This window comes from Mauremys mutica, chromosome 17 (genome assembly GCF_020497125.1).
Source record: "Mauremys mutica isolate MM-2020 ecotype Southern chromosome 17, ASM2049712v1, whole genome shotgun sequence".
Classification (NCBI taxonomy): Eukaryota; Metazoa; Chordata; order Testudines; family Geoemydidae; genus Mauremys; species Mauremys mutica.
This window is the reverse complement of record NC_059088.1, coordinates 23,697,644-23,716,692: the sequence shown is the minus strand read 5'-3', so window position 1 is coordinate 23,716,692 and position 19,049 is coordinate 23,697,644. Positions and strand designations below refer to the sequence as shown.

At 37.9% G+C, this 19,049-nt stretch overlaps 1 protein-coding gene across 3 annotated transcripts; it reads right to left on the bottom strand.

The window, feature by feature from the left end:
- Positions 1-743: 743 nt before the first annotated feature.
- Positions 744-19,043, bottom strand: ANP32E (acidic nuclear phosphoprotein 32 family member E). Of its 3 annotated transcripts, none has more exons than XM_044990943.1 (7): positions 18,820-19,043; positions 14,760-14,909; positions 13,152-13,274; positions 11,414-11,579; positions 9,721-9,878; positions 6,760-6,811; positions 744-3,968 (listed from the first exon to the last, which is right to left on the bottom strand). In XM_044990943.1, the coding sequence occupies exons 1-7, from the start codon at positions 18,871-18,873 to the stop codon at positions 3,901-3,903; spliced, it is 771 nt and encodes a 256-aa protein (XP_044846878.1). In that variant the 5' UTR covers positions 18,874-19,043; the 3' UTR covers positions 744-3,900. The 3 variants fall into 3 exon arrangements, with proteins under 3 accessions (XP_044846878.1, XP_044846877.1, XP_044846876.1); XM_044990942.1 differs by having other exon boundaries at positions 9,721-9,875; positions 18,820-19,014; XM_044990941.1 differs by having other exon boundaries at positions 744-3,965; positions 18,820-19,013.
- Between the last annotated feature and the right edge of the window lie 6 nt (positions 19,044-19,049).

Sequence of the window (19,049 nt, the reverse complement as noted above, 5' to 3'; positions counted from 1 at the left end):
TCTGCATTGAGTTTATGGGGGAAAGCATTTCAGTTCTCTTGACATTTTAGGTTTATATACAGGTGTCAAAAATATCTCAGCACAGAGAACTCACAGCAACAAAATTAAAGGACTAAATTTCTTGGTAATATGAGGGCTAAGCTTAGGAAAATATAATTCTACAGAAAGTTACTTAATTAGAAGTTTATTTCAGGAAGTCAATATGAATCTGGGTGGTCGGTTACTCAGAGTGTAAGGTCTTTGGGACAGTGACAGTATGTAGCAAATAGGACCTTGGTCTGTAGAAGCTACTGTGATGTAAATAAATATCAAAACCTGTTAAGTTCACTTTTTTTAAAAAACAGCATGTCAGTCTACTATCTTCTTGGAATCATCGTTTCGCAATTGTAGTTACTTGTTTCTCTGAAATATGGAATTCAAAATGCTATTGCGAAAAGCACTATAGGTATTACTGTAGTATAGTGCTAGGTATTACTGTATTATACAAGGCAGAATTGATTCTCTCCCGTCCCCGCAACGATAACCCGACTGACATGAACAACACAATGTATTTTAAAACTTGAGGGAAGTGCTATTACTTCAATAACAACTTTACAAGGACAGGTAGTTGCGGTTATAAAAAATGTACAGTGCAAGTTTCCATTAACTGAGAACAATACTGGGAAATAGCAAATACTGCTTATTCCTCTGATACAAACAAAAAATACAGCTACTGAATGGAAGCTATATGCTAGAAAAATTAATCCAATACAACAATAAATTTATTTGAAATAATTCAGTTTGAAAAACTTTAATTTAAAATTTACAGCACACAGGGGGAAGAAACACATTTTGTTACAACTAAAAGTCATCAGAAGAGTGCTGCAGGGTTTTTTTTTTGTTTTGTTTTATTTAACACTGTCATGGCTTTATTCAAAACACAGTTGCACAAAATCAATTACTTCAAAGTTTTTAAGGAAAGGGTTTGATAAGGAACTGAACACACTATATACATACTGCCATACAAAGAGCATTAAAATAGGACAAAAACCTCTACAAAATATAAAACCCACCCTTACATATTTGCATGAAAAGACCACCCACCAAGCAAAAATTTTTTAAAAGTTATCTGGAGGCTCTATGTGTTACCTTTAAAAAAAAAAAAAAAAAAAGCTGTGCTATCTTGGTTATGTGTCAAGCTGACTGGCAAATGTGGGAACTATATTTAAAATGGTAACACCGTGGAAAAGACAAAGTTACTTAGAAAGTCACAACTGCATGTGAGGCTCAGACTTTTGTCACCAGCAGCTGATGCACCACATTGTGAACGGTTTTAAAAACTGTAAGCCTGCATGTTTTATGGAAGGATCTACTAAACCCTCCAAAGATAATTAAATAGTTTAACCTTTATAACATTGGATGATTTAAGGCAGACTTGTTAACTGAAACAAGACTGCTGATAATTTTAGTAATTTCCATAAAAAAATCTCTTAATTTAATTTCAGTTTAACTCTGTATTTATGTATGCCTCGGTACAAGACAGTCTAGTATAACCTTTATATTGAGAGATTTTTAAGTACATATTTGTAAATAGGAAGGTTTTATCATTTGCTGAGACTAAAAAAGTTAGCATTCAAAGACAAACACATAGGGGAAAAACTTTGAGATAGTAAAGATGAATACAAAGCAACTGCTTTGAACACAGAGCCTCCATGACGAAAGAAGGGGTGTGCACTTAATTAAGATTTTTAATTCATACAACAAACATGGGAACTTAGATTGTGGTTGCAAATGCTGTTTCACCAAGTACTTTTCTACTGTCTTTAGAGAGATATCCATTTAAAATTTTAACCCACTTAATCAATATATTTCCAAATCTTTTGCTAACTGCCTCATACATTCCATTCAAATGCCTTTAAAAGTTGGCTATGCTTTACAACCACATGAACTATGATTTAAGGCTCTATTAAGGATGAAAACCAATAAGAAATTGGGCTTTGTGGACTTCTTTGCTCATGAGGTTTGTCTTAACTTGATTCAGGAATCACATATAGGCTGTGTCTATACAAGCTAGGAGTGTGATTCTCAGTAGTTCAGCCACAATAGCACGGACAGTAACAGTATGGTTTAGCAGTGCTGTGAACAAACCCACCTGAACCCAATGGGTGCATACTCAGCACAGCTAAGTCATGCTGCCATGCTAAATACTATTTATACTCATGCTAGCTCAATCAGAGCTAGCACAAGTATGTGTATGCAAGCTGGAAATCACACCCTTAACTCATGGTGTAGACATAGCCTTAAAGTCTGCCAGTGTGTGAAATGCCTTATTAAATATTTACAGGTAACTGTGCTATATGGGTGACTCCACTATACAGGTCCAGGAAATACCCCTGGTATCTTTCCACAATTTAATCGCAGTTACTGTCAGCCAAGAAAGATACATAATAAAAAAATAGAGTCTCTTGAATAAAGCTGTGTGTGATATTTGGTTGAGTATCTATTTGAAACAATGCATGTTAGTGTTGCATTGAGATGCCTTGTTTGAAATCCAAATTACAACTGCAAAAGAGGAGTGCTGTGTCTGAACTTCTATTTCGCATTGGCTCAAATGGGAAGTGAGAGAGGCCATTGGGGCAGAATTTACTAATATCTGCCAGCCACAATTAACAGCCTGCTAGAGAAAAGCCTTGCCTGCACATCTTCTGCGCTTGCAACCGACTACGTGAAGTAGAACAAGTTCCTGCAGCTTTCCAAGATAGTTCTTAGTTTTCTATTTACTGTTGAAATAGGGCCTTTAATGATTTAGCTGCAACCAGATACAAAAATTTTAAAAAAGTGACCTGCAAAGATGAGAGAATTGAGCTCACACTCATTTTTTGCCTTTTTATGCTTTATAAAGGCTTTAAAAGTTTTTTTTTTTTTTTAAATTTAGAAGAGTGTTTGATGGGGATATCTGCTTGTTTTTACATTAGAAATTCGGGTCCTGTCTCACCTCAAAGACTATGATAATCGGGGAACTAATGAAATGACAACCTAAGAGCCAAGTGAGTGAAAGTTGAGCAAGCAGCAGGGAAAAGGAGTTTTGGTTAGACTGTTAAACTTTGGATTGTTTTTTAGTTTGTTTGAAATACTATTTAACTTCAATGACTAAACATTTTGGAGAAAGAAAGCCTTTGTTAAGGATGCCGCATCTCCACCACTTCAATTAAAGCATGAGAGCTTTTAATATACATCCTCAAACATATCCAACAAGTCCTCCAAGCACAGTTGATATTCAGAATAAACAGGGAAAACTAGGCCTTAAACCTGTTTAGGCCTTCCCTCATAAGTAATAACATAGTAAAAGAGGGCATAAGCTTCCTTCCCTCCTCCACAAAAAATAATTTACAGGTCACTTTTTTTTTTTAAAGTTAAAATAATAAGCTGATTCCAAGTAGGACCTGTGGTCAGTTCAATTGGCTATAACTAACTTTTCATTTGAAATATACTGTTGACTTTATCACATTACAGCATCTTTGATTTCAGTTTATATATAACTTTAAAATCTTAAATGAAATTCACCATACTAAACCCATGTAAAAAGTCTGTCTTTTTTAATTGTGGACTAATAATGACAAACACTGCAAGCTTGTATAAAACAAAAGAAGTCCAAATAAAATTCTAGGGGAAAACTTGACAATGGGTTCAGTGATTATAGGGTTGAAAGTTGTTTTCTACATATGTTCACTACCAGGCTATTACATCTTATTTGGAATGATAAAAAGGGCAAAAATAGTAAAACCACACCTTTCCTATAAAAAGTTAACATGTTATCTTTTGTAAGGACATCTATGGTACATGGAGACATACAGATCTGCATGATCACTATTGCGTATTCTGTAACTTAAAGAGTCTGGTCCTATTTATTTCTATAGTGACTTAATCATCCTCTTCCTCGCCCTCATCTTCAGGGTCTCGTTTCCTCTTCTCCCCTTGGACACCCTCTGCTGAGAAAAAGAAGTTTGTATATATTTGATTACACTCAACTTAAACATCAAGAAGTTAACACGTGTTGTGCTTTTACCTATAAAAACTAGCTGACTATTTCAAATTATCTTTTTTCTCCTTATATGCACTCATTACTATACATCTCTGTGCTACTGATGGATCTTTTTGAAACAACCAGTTTCTTATTTATTCTGAGTAACTCAGATGAGACATATTAAGCTGAACACTCAAACTGAACATACTACATTTCATACTGGAAACAGGTTATTCTTCAGTCTGATGTCATCTGAATCCTTTCATGTCTGGACTGTAAGTTACCGTATATACTCGTTCAAAAGCCGAATATTATTGGTAAAAAAGTGATCCATCAAAGAGCAGGGGTTGGCTTATAAACAGGTCTACACCAAAATTTGATGATTTTAAACTCTATGGAATCATTGACTATCTAATACATTGTTGTTTTGTTTACCTGGAGCATCTGCAGGTATGGAGCCCCTCAGCTCCCTGTGGCCGCGGTTTGCCGTTCCCAGCCAATGAGAACTGAGGGGCTCCATGCCTGTGAATACTCCAGGTAAACAAAATGTCCAAGCCCGCTAGTGGCTTACCCTAATGGGCCAGGAGCCAAAGTTTGCCAACCCCTGAAATATAGGGTTGGCTTATGAAAGGGTCATACAATTTTTGCTATTTTTACCTATCCATCTTGGGGGAGGGGGGTTTCGGCTTATAAACGAACGGGCTAATGAACGAGTATATATTCAGTAAACCAGATTATATAGAGATTTAAAATGGAGAGAAGACACATTTAACCTGATTTTGCTTTTACTAACCTACTTTTCTTAATTTTCAACAGTTTCATATAGGAAATGTGGCAATAATTAATCCAAGTGGCCTATTATGCACTCTTGTGGCCAAAATATGAAATGCAATTTAAAAAATTTAAGATTTGACATTCTCAGGCAATCATTTTCTGGCCATTTAAACATTCTCACTGACTGCTTTACTGTCACGGTAAATAAGACAAAGTGGACTGTTAACACCTTGAATGTGTCTTGAATGTCCCTTGAAATGTGCATTAACTACTTATACTAAACAATCTGTTCCATCTTGTATTTAGCTGTGACACTCTGAGTACGTTTTCCAGACCTGAAGAGCTCTGTGTAAGCTTGAAAGCTCATCTCACTCACCAACAGAAGTTGATCCAATACAAGATATTACCTCACCCACCTTTCTCTAATATCCTGGGACCAACATGGCTACGACACTGCATAGTTCAATATCAGTGATTTTAAAATCCAGGTTACAAATCTCCAAAGAGGTATTCAGTTAAGCCAAGCGTGTAGAACAAAAGTCTACTAATGCAATCAGGAATTTTTACATTTGTCTACTAGTCTACATTTAATATAGAAATTGGCTTCAAAGGACTACACAAAAAAACTCAAAAAAATCTTTTCACCCTGTAAATCTATCTAAATCTGGCCAGTCCTTACTGAAAATGAGCAGAACCACATAAGTAACTCAGTAGCAGGATTATACTACTGCCACTAACAGAACAATTATTATTAATCTAGTATCCAAAAACATGCTGGCATTTTATAAACATGTAAACAGACACTCTAAAGGGAGGGAAGGGTACAATCCAAGGTTTTCCTTTTTTGCACTTTTTTTGCCACCACTTTTGTCTATTTGCCATTTGATTGGCAGTTTGTTTGTAGCCTTTTGCCTATTAAGTGTAAGGCTTACCCAATTTCTCATTGATTCTTTTCATACTTATTGTATGCATGAGTATACAGAAATATCCCATTGGTACCATGCAAAGAGAACTCAATATTCTCAGAGTTTAAGATCATTCCCTCTAATAGTATGACATGCCACTATTCATTGATACTAGCAATACACTTTGTACCAATATATTCTTCAAGTAGGATGAATTTCCTTTATTTTTGTTAGTTACCAGGCAGCTCGGCACTTTGCTTGTTTATATTCTCAACGTTCTTAGGTCTTGAGACGAAGTCAAACAGAACTCTTTTCCCTCAAACATCTATTTCCAAGCCTTTGTCTATATTTATAGGAACTACATAAGACAGTAATGTATGGAATTTCACTTCAACTCTTTAAGAAGCTACTGAAAGAGACTAGTTGGATTTTTTCCCCCATCTAATGAGTTTAAGTATGCAGCCCTTAAACAGGACATTGGGTTTTGTTTATTCTTAAATGACACCCCCTTAAAATATTTTATGCAGATGCCATGGGGATGGGATGGGGGGCTTTGTAGGGGGTCCCAGAAGTGCTGCTTTTAAGCCCTAACCAAGGAATTCAGACACTTCTGATGCATTATTAATGAACCTCTTTTAAACCTGCAATAAATTAAGTTTACAAAAGTTCATGCAACATCCCCATCTTAGGAAGTTAGATTTCTGTAGCTCCTTCATTTGGCAACTTTTCCCAATACACTTCAGGACACTAAAATATTTCTATAAAAATGCTTAGAAAATTGTTTTTGTTCACTTTTACTCAAAAGTTAAGTGTTAAGATATACTGGTTAAGGGAGAAGAGATAGCTGAGCAGCCATGCATTAATTCATATGCTAAATGCCTAACTTTTGAAATCTTTCATAAGCCCATACCAGGATACCTTCTTTCCCTGTGTTTACATACCTTTAAACAGACCAGCTAGACAGACATAATTTATACTAATGGACTGCTAGTCTCAACCTCCTAAATTAAAGAAGTTGAAAGAATCACTTCAGAAGGGTTCTGAAACATGCTACTTTCCACAATTAGTGAAACTTACCTTCTTCCTCATCACCTTTTTCTTCAACATAGTCATCGTCATCTTCTTCATCCTTCACAATATAAAATATTTAATCAGATTTTAAAAAATTGCAGTATACCTAGGGTTAGTTTAAGCAGCCTGTATTTTAGAGAAAACTGAACAAAGCACTTACTCTGTTTAGTGATCATATCCTGTATTTACTTTCTTTATTTCAGTTTGTTACTATACAGCTGTATGAAGACAGACGGCCAAATTCTTCTCTACATTGCACTTAACTGGGTTCCACAGATATATAAAATCAGAATTTGTCCTGTAGTCTAAGTTTTTTCTTGTTACTTCCACTTATCAATCCTTTGTGATGCCACCAGAAACTTCCTTAATGTGTCATTTTGTAAGACAGTACAACAAATAAGCTTTTATCAAAATATTACAGAAATAGAGGATTGTGAAAATACGTGGAGAAACTATGGCAGCAAGAAGAGATGAACTAGGAACAGATCTAATTTTTTGCTACTAATGTCAATAAAGAAAAAAAATACAGTACATGTCAGAGTTGTTTCTAAACAATGAGAAGCAAGTTGCTTTTTCAGGTTTGCAGTTGGCAAATTGGCTTAAATTGGACCAACTTGTTACTGCAAACCCCAGACAAGATCACACAACGTTGTGAGATCTCTGCAGTATAGCAAGATTCGATGAAAAACTGAACCTTATTTACTAAAACAGTAACTGCTAATGTTATACACATTAATTACATTACACCATCTGGTAAAATTTTAACTGTAATGCCTTCAAATTTTTATCTATAATTTTGTCTTTAAACACAAAACAAATTTAAGACAGGCTCTTGCTGAATCTATAAGGGAAGCTTTGAATTAGACTACTTATTTCAAGGTCTGGTTTAAATGGCATATAATTTGGCTGATTCTAGCCCTTGTTTATGCTTTCCAAAATATGATAAAAATCTGACCAGCTTGGACTTCCTGAACTACATGCTCAATATAGGCCACATCAGTAGCAAATAAAAAGCATCCTCACTATCTAGCTCTGTTGTGCTACCATGGTATCCAACTCCTCTAAAGCCCTTTTTAATGCATGCTGTAATTCCTTGTTGCCCAAAAGCAACTGTATAGAGAAGCTACTGACTGATTGAAGATTTTAAAATCAAAGAATTTCTGTTCTCTTTCCAAACCCTTGTTTGTCCATTCTCCAGAGGAATTTCCAAAAGGTTCTTACTCAACTCCTCAAATCAAATTTAGTTCTACCTTCTTGTACTGACTTTCAGCAATCACCTCCTCAAAATCTCAATGCTCTGATAAAAGGTTACAGAGTTCTGTAAGACTACACAAAGCACTGAAAGTTCTATAAATACTTCATTATGATTAATAAAATGAAGACCACCAAAGAACAGGGGTTCTCAAACTATGGTGTATGTATCATGGGTAGTACACGCACAGAAGTCATGTGGAATGCAGGTTGGTTTGAAGAATAATACGGGTTGAACCTCTTTAGTCCGGCACCCTCGGGACCCGACCAGAGAATTTGCCAAACGATGGGAGGTCAATATTGTAGCGAGTGGGTCTCTCTCTATTTTTATCTCAACAAGGCGAATAAACGGAACAATACTTGTAATGCCACCTAGCCCAGGCTTACCAGCTTTCTTCATAAGAAAGTGTTAGTATTGTTACACAGTTTTACTGTATTGGCACAAGGAAATAAATAGATAAAGCATAAAAAACAAAATAAAATCATGCTGGACCGAGCGTGCCGAACTAGAGAGATTCAACCTGGATTAAAATAAGAATCTGTTATAACTACACTGAAAAGTTATGAAGGTGGTATTCCACAATGCTTTTGGTTCTAAATGTGGAACAGAAGGTCTTCAGAGTCTGAGAACTGCTGCTATACAGAAACAAAAATAAATACACTTCCTCCATACAAAAAACAGGTTAAGTGTCTAGTTGTTAGAGACAAAGTCTAAGAGTCAGGATTCCTGTGTTCTACTGCTAACTGACACTGATTCATGTAGCCATGATTAGGTCACCTCACTTCTTCCTGCACTTAGTTCACACATCTAAACTTACCAGCCTCTCTCAATAAGCTTGTGTTAGTGAATGTTTGTAAAGGTCTCTGAGATCCTTGAATTAAGGTGGTAATTTTGATACTAGCTTTGCAGAAGTGCTGAGAGGAGTTACAGATGAACCAAGGGGATAAAAATTCCACCCCATGTAAAATAGCATGAGTTACAAAAAGCTTGATTCCCCCCCTTGTTTAATTTTAATGTTAGTCAATGCAACTTTGTCTGAGTATTATTGTTGCTACTGTAGATTACCTAGTCGAGAACAAGGATATTTTCTTCACTTTGTCTATTAAACAAAAATGGTTATCTACTTTACTCCAAAAAATATTCTAATCTGAAAGTTTAGTTGGTAGTAGTGTACAATTTCAACATGGGGGAGGGGAGAGAGGGTCTTGATTTTTCTAGCTTACAGAAATTGTAGACATTTTTCATTTTAGGTGGTGGGATGGAAATTTAGAAAAATCAAAGCCATATTCTTGAGACATGCAGAGATATTTAGTTGATAGGCAACATTTATGCTCAACTAAGTACACTGGACCCTCACTAGAACATGTCTATATAGCACGAATTTGCATAACACACGGTCGCGGCCGTGGATCCCAAATTTAATTTCTTTAATTGCAATTCATTTTAACATGGTCCCTGCGTTAACACAGTACCGTGCATGGATCCCAAATCCCACATTCTAGCAAGGGTCCAGTGTACTTCAGAGAAAGAACTTTATCAGCAAAATCTAAAGTGGTCTGTTGCTTTACATACAATGCTAGATTTATAAGAATCAGTTTCTACAAAATGCACCTATATTTACTCATATAGCCTGATGAAAATCCTAAACCCCAGAAACAGAGTTTGTGAAATTAAAACTTCTTGGATTGAGTAGCTGAAAAAGTATAAAAATTTACCTGAATCTCCTCTTTCATCAGATATGAAAGGCCCACTTCCTCCTCCTCTTCTTCACCCTCCCCCAAATCTGAAGCTCCATCATCTTCATCATCATCCTCTTCATACTCTCCTGGTGGACCAGCTTCATCCTCATCTTCATCATCATCCTCATCTCCTTCTGAAAGAAAGGAAATAGTTCCATATATCCTTGCTTAAAACTTGATGATTTGTTCATAAGCTCATCTTACATGCTTCCCAAAAAACTAAGACAACTCGGTTACGAGGTCTTCTCCGGAAGTCTTAAAAAAAAATGGACAGCATCCTGGAGAAAAGAGACTATTTAAAATATATGAAGACTATAAATGTATAAAACATAACTTAACAAGCATTTAGATACCAAGGGTGATAGGGCAAGGTCCCTGATCCTGCAAGTGACTCTTCTGCACCTGCAGATCCCTAAGCCTGCAGCGATCCTCTGAGAAGTCAGAGGGAAAGGGGAAAGAGGGGTGTCTGCAGTACAGAGTCACTTGTAGATCAAGGTCTAAAATTTAAAAGGACAGCTAGCTTAACACAATACCCTTGACTGAATTTTATTTCCTATTCGTTCCAGGAAACACCTACAGTTTAGAGAAGAGATCTCATTTTTATTTTGTACATTTGCAGCAGCACATACCCACTTTGACAGTTTCTCTCAAATAGGCAGTTTTGTATAGGGTATTTTATGCAGCTACAGGGAAGACATTTTAAATATAAGTGTGAACCACAAAGGCTGGCAGGTGGAATTTAGGGACAGATTTAGTATCTGAAACTACTTTTTAAACTCTTTTTAAATTTACTAAATTTCTGGTTGATGCCCATGAAGAGATTTTCAGATACTATTACATTTACTTATCTATCTTTTGTTTACACTTTCAAAATAGAGCATTTGACACATTTAGCTTCTCTTTGGTGACATTCTCTTAAAGAACAACTCAGATTTAAGTATGAGGATAGATCTAATTTAAAGTGAAGTACAATTCACCAGAATAGCAGCATGGAGACACTCATGGACAGCTCTATGTGAAACAAACATTTCAGAGGCCTTTCATAACTCTTTGGACCACGATCACTAAAGCTAACAGTATTTAAAGAAAGGCTTGCATTGAAATCAATGCAGAAATTGTAATAACTTTGCACTTCTACAGAGCCTTCCATGTAATTTCAGAACCATTTATAAACAAACATTAATGAATTAGCCCTCAATAGCAGGTGGTATCCCTATTTTAGCAATAAGGAAAACCGATGCTTGAGGTGACAAGGGGATTCCAATACTAGCTCTGCCACATGCCTCCTGTTTGTTGACTTCCATTCTGTGATACAAGTATGCTTACTGAAATATAATTTCCACATAGATGAGATATGAAGTGAGAAAACCCTCCTCAAAAAAGCTTTAACAAAATGGATTATTACTTTTAATGTAATCGTATCTTTACTCAAGTACAAGCCTCTCTCATCCAACAAGAATTGCAAAACATTCTTGACTGTGTTCTGAGTGCAGTTCTTCCTATTATAACTCAGCATAAGCATAATTTGAATGCTACAGATCTATACTGCAAAAATGAGGCTTATGATATTGTGCTACTGAAGTCCAAGAGTCACTCTAGTCTCAACTTTAGATATTGATAATGTAAAGTTATCTTTAATTATTAGCTATAGCACATTTAGAAAAATTACCCTCATCTTCCTCCTCTTCTGAGTCAGGTGCCTCATTATCTTCCTGATCAAATCCATCTAGGTATGTGATTTGGTGAAGCAGCTCAAAAACGCTTTCTCTGTAATCCTCCAGGTTTGTGATCTCACAGTTGAACAAGTCAAGACTCTTCAAGTTTTTAAGATTTTGCTGAAAATGAAGAATTAAGAGTACTCATCCTTTTCTTCCAGTTAACACACAGTAAGTACTTGGTACCTTGAACCTTTGTCAAGTTGCAAGTCTTAGCCTGCACATAATAGGCTGTGTACTCAGCTACACAATTTACTTTGTACTCACCACCTTGGTCCTCCATTCTCTGCAATGACTCCCCTTTATATGACTCCCTATATACCGCTCTTTATACTTTATACAGAGTTCAGTATAAAGTCTCTGTTCTGATAATTAAAAGAAGCTCCCCATAAGGTCACTGAAATATCACCTATCCCTCTGCATCCATGAGCTTTCTTAACAGCTATCTTCCATGAGAAGAGTGAAACTATTCAGGAGGTGGCTTGCGAGGGCAGAAAAGAGAACTTAGGCACTGGACCTACTCTGTGGAACTTACACCTCAAGATTTATTTCTTCAACTTAGCTTATCCCTCATTTCTACACAAATACAAAACTACTCACTCACACAAACCAATCCCAAGGAGTTAATCAACCTATTTCTCCTATAAAACTTGGAAGAAATAAAGGTGAGGTTTAAGCTTAAAGAGTTCTAGTACAAGTGACTCCCAAACTTTTCCCATACTGCAGAACACCTCTTCAAAAAGATAGTTTCATGGACACCTCCCACTCTCAGTCACTTAACATCCTTTTGGCAACTATAATTGCTTAAACAGAAAAGTTATTAGGCAAGTAATTATTGTATTTTTAGTTTCTTTCAGTGTATTTTTGCAACTGAAAGCCAAGGAGGATCAGCAATATATAGATAGCCAGCACTACACGGACTACAGACCACAGTTTGACAACCTCTGATATGGTCTATGACCCTGCTAACATAGGATAGCTTCCGATAGTAAATTTTCAGATACTGTCTTGATTGAACTATGGGATGATTAATTTATTACAGCAGAGTTATTCAATACATGACGGACTGGGATACTGACAAATTAAGAAAGAAAACACTCAAGTGTTACTTGAACTGGCAAAAAACCTGAAGTATGGAAAAAGTAAACAATATTTTACTCTCTGGATACTCATAGACTTTAAGGTCAGAAGGGACCATTATGATCATCTAGTCTGACCTCCCCTTTCAGTTTTGTTGAATCTATACACAGGCAGGTAAACCACCCAGTTTATTAAGTATCAGAGGAGTAGCCGTGTTAGTCTGGATCTGTAAAAGCAGCAAAGAATCCTGTGGCACCTTATAGACTAACATCCGACGAAGTGGGTATTCACCCACGAAAGCTCATGCTCCAAAATGTCTGTTAGTCTATAAGGTGCCACAGGATTCTTTGCTGCACCCAGTTTATTATTGTTTATTATTGTTTTGTATTTTATTGATTTAGCTATGTAACACTAGCTTAAACCCCATTTATTGCATTTATCCATTGTACTTGTAAGGCATTCCTATTGTCAGCCACTTACAACCAATACTATTGTGTTCAATATTACGATCTCTAAATTTTTTTTTAAAAAGTATCAAAGGTAAAAAAGGAAATTTAACAACGCCTTACAATTCTTTAATAAAACAAAACAAAAAAACTAATTTATACTTACAAGGGCTTCCACAGTGCTAAGGTCTTTGATTTTGTTGCCACTTAGATTTAGGTATGTGAGATTCGGACATTTTTCTGCCAGGACTTCCAGGCCTCCTGAAATGATGTTGTCACTCAATTCCAACTATCATACACAAAAATTGGATAATTAGATGGTTTGTTTCACTGCTGTCGAAATTAAGAGCTTGTATTTTATTATAACAATATTGAGGGGAGGGATAGCTCAGTGGTTTGAGTACTGGCCTGCTAAACCCAGGGTTGTAAGTTCAATCTTTGAGGGGGCCATTTAGGGATCTAGGGCAAAAATCTGTCTGGGGATTAGTCCTGCTTTGAGCAGGGGGTTGGACTAGATGACCTCGTGAGGTCCCTTCCAACCGTGATATTCCATGAACAATAAATACATCACAAGATCACTTGATTTCCTGTATAACCCATAAAACCCTCTGACTTCTTACATAAAATGTTTGCTTAAAAACAAAGGAACCTATATTGTTGTGTACATATTTCCAAAGTCTAACATATTACTTATTTCCACAGCACTTTACTATGTGCCTGGTCCAGATAATTCATTTAACAGTTTCATACTTGGATACCCATCCTTCACTTTATGCCTGTGTGGTCCCATTGACTACAACTGGACTATTCACACTTAGCAGTTAATTATATGCTTAAATTTTTTCAGGGTTGGGACCTTAGGTTTCACTTCCTGCTAAAAATGTGACATTAGATCCTTGTACAGGTTTTATTTAGACATAATGGGCAAAATCCTGGTTCCATTAGTCATAGATGAAACTCTCAGTTACTCCAATGGAACTGATGTTTCATCCTCTGGAGCTGGGTTTTCACCTAATATATTTCATCCCCAGCCCCCCTCTCTCTTTCTATTCAGTTGCATGAAATATCTTTAACCTAACCGTAAAAGTAAAAAGTAATATTGTACTTTTGATCACTGCCTCAGACATTAATTGGTGCAAGTTACATGTGTTAATCAGTACTTGAATTGTCAATCTCTGTTTGAAAGACTACTCTGAAGTTTACAGAAATTATAAAGGATAATTTCTAATTCGAAGCAATTAGGTTCAGGATCTCAGATCTCATTTTTAAATTAGTGACGCACATGACAGAGTACACACATTAATTACCTTGTATGAATATTATGGGTGTATTTTATTAATAAAATAAATAATTAAAAGCCACAGCATCAATGAAAATGCTACTATCATCAGAAGGATATACCAGAACCTAATTTCTAGTATTGAATAGATAAGCCACTTATTGTTCCAAGAGTTCTTGGACAAGAATAATTTGAACATAATTTAAAAATACCCACACCAATTTTAAATCTTTAAAAGTTTAGATTGGTATAATTTCACAGCCCCGCAAACACATTTTAGTAAGATATTTCAATATGATGCAAACGTGATTGTGAATACTGAAACGGTACAAGAAGCTGTGTTAACCAAAGATTTTTACATAAAGAGGTGTATACATTTGGCAAAAGAGAACTGACAGTCCAGAGATACCAAGTATCAGAGGGGTAGCCGTGTTAGTCTGTATCCACAAAAACAAGGAGGAATCCCGTGGCCTTTAAAGTCTTAGAGATACATACCTTTCGGAGCTTACTTAAGGTGGGGAGTCTGGCCAGTGATGTCAGTTCTACATTGGCCATACTGAGAAACTCTAGCTCTTTAAATGACTCATTTAGGCCTTCAATTTCACCATTGCTGGATCGACAGTTATCAAGCACCAACTCTGTCACCTTCAAACAGAATATAAAGTCATTCTTCAGGTTAATGAAGACCATTAAGCATGCTGAACTTTATCTAAACCAACAGCTTGAAGAGTTAACCAATTAAGACAACATGTTTTATTTTTCACTTAGGCAAAAATTGAAGTTATCAGAGGCCTACAGTCACCACAATTAACATTGCCAACCTACTAAAAAAGTACATAGTGTATTACTTGCAGCAGTCGAGTTTGAAGCATGGTCATAAAAAGGAATATATGTAAGAGGCAAATTTTAGCATGTAAATGGTCAGAAATATATGGCTTCAGATAACACAACCACAATGATGCACGTAGGCCTTTATATGGATAGAAACATAGGAGTTGCCAAACCAGATCAGATCAATGGTCCATCAAATAAAGTATCCTGTTTCAGATAAAGGACAGTAGCAGATGCACCAGAGGAAGGTGCAAGGAACCCCATGCACACTGGACAATTAAGGAATAATATGCCAATAAAGGAAATTCCATCACTTAAGTGGTTAGCTTATATCCAGAAGCATGAACATTTGATATCCCCAAATTTTGTTGAGAATATCCAGTTAAATTGGTAGAATTATTACCCATAAAAGAACCTAATCCTTTTGCAAAATTCTACTAAAGCTCTTCACCTCAATATCTTGTGGCAGTGAGTTCCACAGGTTAATCGTGCATTAAAGTATTTCCTTCTATGTGTTTTAAATGTGTTACATTCTGTGAAATAGAGTCTTATATTATGAGAAAGGGTAAATAAGATTGCCTAATTAACCTTCTTTATACCATTTACTGGTTTGTATACCCCTCGTGGGTTATAACAGGCATGGGCACTACATTTCCCCACAAAACTCTGACATTTTACATGTCCTAGCTGGGGGGGGATCCAGCTCAATATTAGTATGTAAAGTTCAGCTTTGAAATAAGGGTGGCTCTGAAGAACATCACACTTGTTGATTGACAACTTATTGGTCATTTTGGTGGATAATAGACAAATAAGAGGTACAAAATTTAGAGCCTTATTTCACTTCACTACAGAGAGAGGGGAAGTACAAGTGATATCTTGGCTTTGGTCTTACTTTTGTCAGTTTGAGCTAAAGCCTCAACACTGTTTTAAATAAAATGTGTAGAGTTTTTTTCTTTAAAAACAAAAACTAACAAGTCTTTTATAAAACACTGGAACTATTCTGTTGGGGCTACTCCAGTCAAATGTTTATGCTAATCTAAATGCATATTTAGGCTTTTAAAAACATCTGGCCCAGAAATTATCAAAATATGTATTGTTTATTCAACTAACAGTTTTTATGCACAGTAAATCAGGTCAATCTCTCAGCCTGGCACTAAGTAACAACACTTTCTGATATCAACCTATCTGGACTTTACTCTTGGGGCACCTAGACATACTGGTCAATAGCATTCTTACTGACCTAAATGCAAAAACATCTGCTGGAGCCACAAATCATTTGTTGGCTGAGGTCAACAGCAGGGAAGTGAAGATTGCAAGTTGATCACACGGCAGTCAATGAAATTACTATAGGAGATTAACTGTACCTCATCCCCCTAAAAAAGTAGAGTGCACCAAAATCCTTCCCAATGCAGAACAAAATATATATAAATGACAGGTTTCAGAGCAGCAGCCGTGTTAGTCTGTATCCGTAAAAAGAAGAGGAGCACTTGTGGCACCTTAGAGACTAACACATTTATTTGAGCATAAGCTTTCGTGGGCTACAGCCCACTTCACTGGATGCACAGAATGGAACATAGAAGAAGAAGAAAATTGATATATATATATATATATATATACACACATATATACACACACACACACACACACACACATGCATACACACATACAGAGAAGAATGCCATACCATACTCTAAGAGACTAATTAATTAAGATGACCTGCTATCAGCAGGAAAAAAACTTTTGTAGTTTTACACTACTTGAATCTGTTTTCTTACAGTAACTATCCTTACACCTCTTGTCAACTGTCTATAATTGACTATCTTGATTATCACTACAAACGTTTTTTTCCTGCTGATAACAGGTCATCTTAATTAATTAGCATCTTAGAGCTGGTATGGCATCTTCTCTGTATGCGAATATATACTCTTCTTATATGTTCCATTCTGTGCATCCAGTGAAGTGGGCTGTAGCCCACGAAAGCTTATGCTCAAATAAATGTGTTAGTCTCTAAGGTGCCACAAGTACTCCTGTTCTTTTCATATATAAATGAGTATGATCACCTGAAAATGACTGCCTTAAACTTCTGTTAAATACATTTGTTTGAAGTTCCAGACAATCTACAGGAATACATCTATATATAATTGAATCTTACAATGTAAGCTTACACCCTGGGCTCCCCCATTTAAGAAGAGGTTAAGTATGATCAGAATTGCTTTTATCTGCCTGAAGAGGAAATAAAACGTTAAGAAAAATATTTGATATGCAATCTGCACATTGCAATGCATTTCAGGACTTTCATCCTACTTCGCTATAAAAGAAACAAAAAGTTTCCCTATAAGCAGGTTCCATTTCCACTGGACTTTTGTTTTGAAGTTAAGTTAGAGCGGCAGGGGCTGGCGTTCTCTGCAGCACTCTACACCTCCAGTCCACTCCCATCGCAGAGTTACTTAGAGGAGCTACCTGACTCTAGCTACATGGCGGGCATAGAGAAGCGAACCCTGTTGTACGTGACCTCGCAAAACCGAACCTTATTGCTTGGTGGGTGGAGGTACAAACGAGAAGCCTATCTGGTCTCTGATGACTGAGCAGGACCTAACAGCAATCGCCTTATCTGCCTTTAGCCATTAGGAAGGCCGGTTATAAGCAGTATGATTTCAAGGAAAAGAGAGGAGGGTGCCATTACCCCATCATGCGCTCACTGGGCAGAGCTGAAAACTCAGGGAAGGAAGGGGGTGGGAAGGAGAAAGAAGAGAATAAAAACGATGCAATTCAAAATAAACAGCTCCAAATGTCAGAAGAGAAAGAAGGGGGGGAGCATTTTGCACAGAGGTTTTATAAAAATTGCCTGCCTCTTGCAGATTACTGGGAAAGGGCTGCAGGAAATCAGTCATGTACCCAGACAGTTCTAAAATGGATTCGGTGCAACTCTGACCTGTTTACAATATCCACGTAGTAGAAGTTAAAAATAATAAGGCAAATCACGGCAGCGATGGCAACCAGAAGAGGGATCATAAAAGTTACGGATTCCAACGTGTTCATCAGCCCCCCCCCCCCCCAAGCAGCTCTAGCTTGAAGGGTCGTAAAAAACCTCCCCCCAACCTACAGACACTGAAGCATGGTGGGTGACCCACATTTTCCCGTGCACAAGAGTTAAGTTAACAGAGAAGGCGGGGAAAGGAGAAAGAAGTTCGCTCTCTAAATCCAGCATTGACACCAAACGGGGAAACACCCTTAATTTCAATCGAGAACTAGCCTGCAAAAAGCTAAGAAGCGAGTCCCCCAAACGTGGGCGACCCCGATCCGCAGCTCCGAGAAGGGGCTGCCGCGGGGGGGGGGGTAATTTCTGCTCTCGGATCACCCCGAGGACCCTCTCAGACCGTGCCAATCGCCCGGGACAAGGGGCCCATCCCAGGCACGGGCTGCCCCACTTGTCCCGCGCCGCGCTCGCTTTGCCGGGGCTGGACGCCCGGCCGCGGGGTGGGAGTGGGGGGCAGGCGGAGCGCGCTGCGGAGACACACCGCGGCGGGCTGCGGAACAGCCAGGGGTTACGCGGGTGCACAAGCCGCCTCCCCAGGAACCTTTCGAAGCTCGAGGCGGAGGGAAGGGGGGGGGGGGAAAGGAAACGCGGCGGCCTCGCAGCGCGGAGGCGCCCGGCCCCACGTGGCGGCTGCCCCCCGGGCGATGTATCAGCTGTTCAGCAATGGGGGGCGTCACGTCCCCTCACCTTCTCCGGGGCCCGATTCCTCAACTCCAGCGTGATGCGCTTCTTCATCTCCATCTCCCCCCCTCCCTGAGGCCCCCGCGCCGCGAGGGAGGGACGCGCCGCCGGGCCGACGCCGCTGTTGCAAATGGAGGCAAGAGTTGGGGCTCGAACTCCTCCAGCAGCCGCCCCACCCCCTCCCCTGGTACACACACGCAGCTCCTGCCTCCTCAATGGCCGCTCGCGCACTGAGC